Source organism: Glossina fuscipes, unplaced genomic scaffold (genome assembly GCF_014805625.2).
Source record: "Glossina fuscipes isolate IAEA_lab_2018 unplaced genomic scaffold, Yale_Gfus_2 60266, whole genome shotgun sequence".
Taxonomy (NCBI): Eukaryota; Metazoa; Arthropoda; class Insecta; order Diptera; family Glossinidae; genus Glossina; species Glossina fuscipes.
In genome coordinates this window covers 1-2,698 of record NW_024002721.1, presented here as the reverse complement: position 1 = coordinate 2,698, position 2,698 = coordinate 1, and the positions used below count along the sequence as shown (strand labels likewise).

General features: G+C 38.0%; 1 protein-coding gene across 1 annotated transcript; it reads right to left on the bottom strand.

The window, feature by feature from the left end:
• Positions 1–97: 97 nt before the first annotated feature.
• LOC119643323 (kelch-like protein 5) lies at positions 98–2,280 on the bottom strand. Its single transcript, XM_038042672.1, has 3 exons — positions 2,097–2,280; positions 1,934–2,040; positions 98–1,225 (listed from the first exon to the last, which is right to left on the bottom strand). Exon 3 carries the CDS (start codon positions 1,157–1,159, stop codon positions 98–100), a length of 1,062 nt encoding a protein of 353 aa, XP_037898600.1. The 5' UTR covers positions 1,160–1,225; positions 1,934–2,040; positions 2,097–2,280.
• Positions 2,281–2,698: the final 418 nt, after the last annotated feature.

Here is a 2,698-nt window from a genome sequence, read left to right as displayed (position 1 = left end):
TATATTTACGTTAAACATTTCCTTATGTAAAGTTATAGTTGTTTGTAAAGTAATTAAAAATTAGAATTCATACAAGACAGTTTTTAGTTTTCAGGATTCAATTCAAACTAAAATCGCCGCTGATTACTGCAGCTCCTCCTTCATATACTTCAACTTCCAGCGAGTCGACTACTGTCCATTCATTAGTATGAATATTATAGCGTTCTACACTGTTAACGTACTTCCTATCTCTGCCCGTACCGCCAAACACGTATATGTCTTCTGCTATGATAGCAGCTGAAAAACGCAACCTTTCGAAAAGCATAGAAGGCATCGCCTCCCATTTATTTGTCCGTATGTCAAGGCGTGAGCAATTCTCCGCAATAGAGAACAACAAATTATCGTAAGATAAAAATTCAAAAGAATCGTTCCTTAGACCCCATGGCATTTCATTCAGATTATGCCATAGTCCTTCCCTCGTATCCAAGCGGAAACACGAAGCAATGCCATCATCTGGATTAATTAAGCTATAAATGCTGTGTTTTATCACAGCTGCACGACAGAAAGAGGCCTCAACAGGGATATCTGGACACGTATACCATGTGTTGGTGGCCGCATTATAATTTTCAACACTTGATTCGCCACCGATAGCATAAATCAGATTATCACAAGCACAAATTCCAAAGTCATAGTACTCAGTGCTCATGGGCGCGATATGAGTCCACTTCTTACCAACCGGATCGTAACACTCCGCGGTTTTCCCAGTATCATCGCAAAATCCTCCCACTGAATACACCTTACCGTTTAAAGAGATTACGGAATGTGCATATCTACAATCTAGCATGTCTGGAATAGGCGACATGTTGTTATCGGTTGAATCGTAGACTTTGCAATTACGATACACTATCTCAGTCGTTATATCCGCACCACCAGCGAACACAACAAGAAACTTTCCATTTCGATTTCGCTGGGCGCTGGATGGACGCTGGGCTCGTGGTGTTAGCTGATATCTGAAGGCTTTATTTAAAAATTGATTGCATTGCGGATCGCTTGTAAGCATAATTTCGGTAAGGATGTGATCTCTCAAGAATTCAGTTCTAACATAAGTCAGGCGAACGTGGCGCGTTAGCTTTGCGAGATAATTTTGTCTTTTCGTCAAATCGTACTTTATCCAGTTCATTACTCCTTTGTATGCATTCTCTTCCCGGTGTACTAAAAGTTTGTCGTCTTTTATTAAATCTTCAATCTGAAAAGAATATTTAAAAATATTACGACTCAAGTTAATATCAAATATGTTGTGGTATGCAAATGGATAAACGATGCTTGGAACTTCTCGTCCGGATGTTCGGTAAAATATATAATTTTCTAATTGTTTAACTTATTTCTGTGCTTTCTTATGCCAATTTTTCTTTAGATATCAGAAAAAAGCGATCGGAGCGAAATGCTAGTGGAAGGTGTTAGGAAACCCTCAGATAAATAAAATTTGGGAGATATATTCTCTATTCAAGAAAACACGCTCACTTGACTGTTGCGAAGAGATACATATGTCTACCACAATTCGGTCAACAAATAATGTAATTATGTAAGAGAAGGTTTTAATTTTCTCAAGCGAAGCTGCAAATGTTCGTTAAACGACAATAAAAGGAAACAACATTCAAACATTTTTATAATACTTTCAGGCGGTGATCATGATTTCAATAAACCGGTACAAAAAAGGCGTACTTAGGTGGTGAACATGAAGCAGGCGTTGAAAGTGTACTTAAGAAAAGACATTCTATCTGCTTGACAAAATTTTTGAACACTAATGAAATGGGTCCGTGGAAGGCAAGTATGACTTTATCCCAAAGATGTCGCTTAACATCCTTTTATTACAAAGGCAAACAACACCAATATGACTTTCGTTCTTTTCTTTACTACGCCCAATTCATGGTTAATGCTTCAATTATTTACTTACCACTTCAAAGGGCAGCTCTAACCATTCCTTCTTATCGATTAATATGGCAAAGTTTGCTAAAATACAATTGTGGCTGCATTCATAGAGTTCTTCGAACGGTGACTTTTCTGCAAGAAGAAAATATTTGTACTCTAGGAACAGAAGCAGGAATTCATTCTTTTACCGGCGATTGTTCGTAGCTGGAGACAATTTGTTGCGTTTAAATTGCGTTTAAGAAAATCCACGCATTCCCGTTTTACCCATTCGATCTGTAAGTAGTCAGATGTTGTGCAAATCGATTGAACGTTTTCCTCAGTTAGTGGTAGTTCCCCAGAGTAGATGTACTCAACGATGGTTTTTACAGCGCTTACGTCATCATCTTCGAATTTAACTAATCCTGTGGCTTTTTCTTTTGCATCATCTAAAGCAGTTCAGATGCACTCTATTCAAAGATGATTTGAAAAGTCTGTGAAACTACTTACTTTTAAACAAGGCTGCAAAATAGGGGGAAGCAATTGTAAGGACCAGTCTGTGGGCATATATGGTTTCGCCCCCTACCTCCAAAGCAAAGTCGCAATTCTGTAACACCAAATGGTTATATGTTAGATTCTACTAACACTAGCTGCATAGTGTATAGTTACCTCTCGACTGATTCGCATTTTATTTAAGCTTTCGAGGAAAGCGTTACTATAATCGGGATTTTTACATTTCTCTGCGATGAATTGTTCAGCTTCCCCTGTACTTCCGGCGACCAAATTGTTGGAAATTCTAAATTAAAAATAATAG

What these genes read in the sequence shown, in the direction of transcription:
- LOC119643323 (XM_038042672.1), bottom strand. Translation starts at nt 1,159, where the DNA reads ATGAACTGGATAAAGTACGATTTGACGAAAAGACAAAATTATCTCGCA.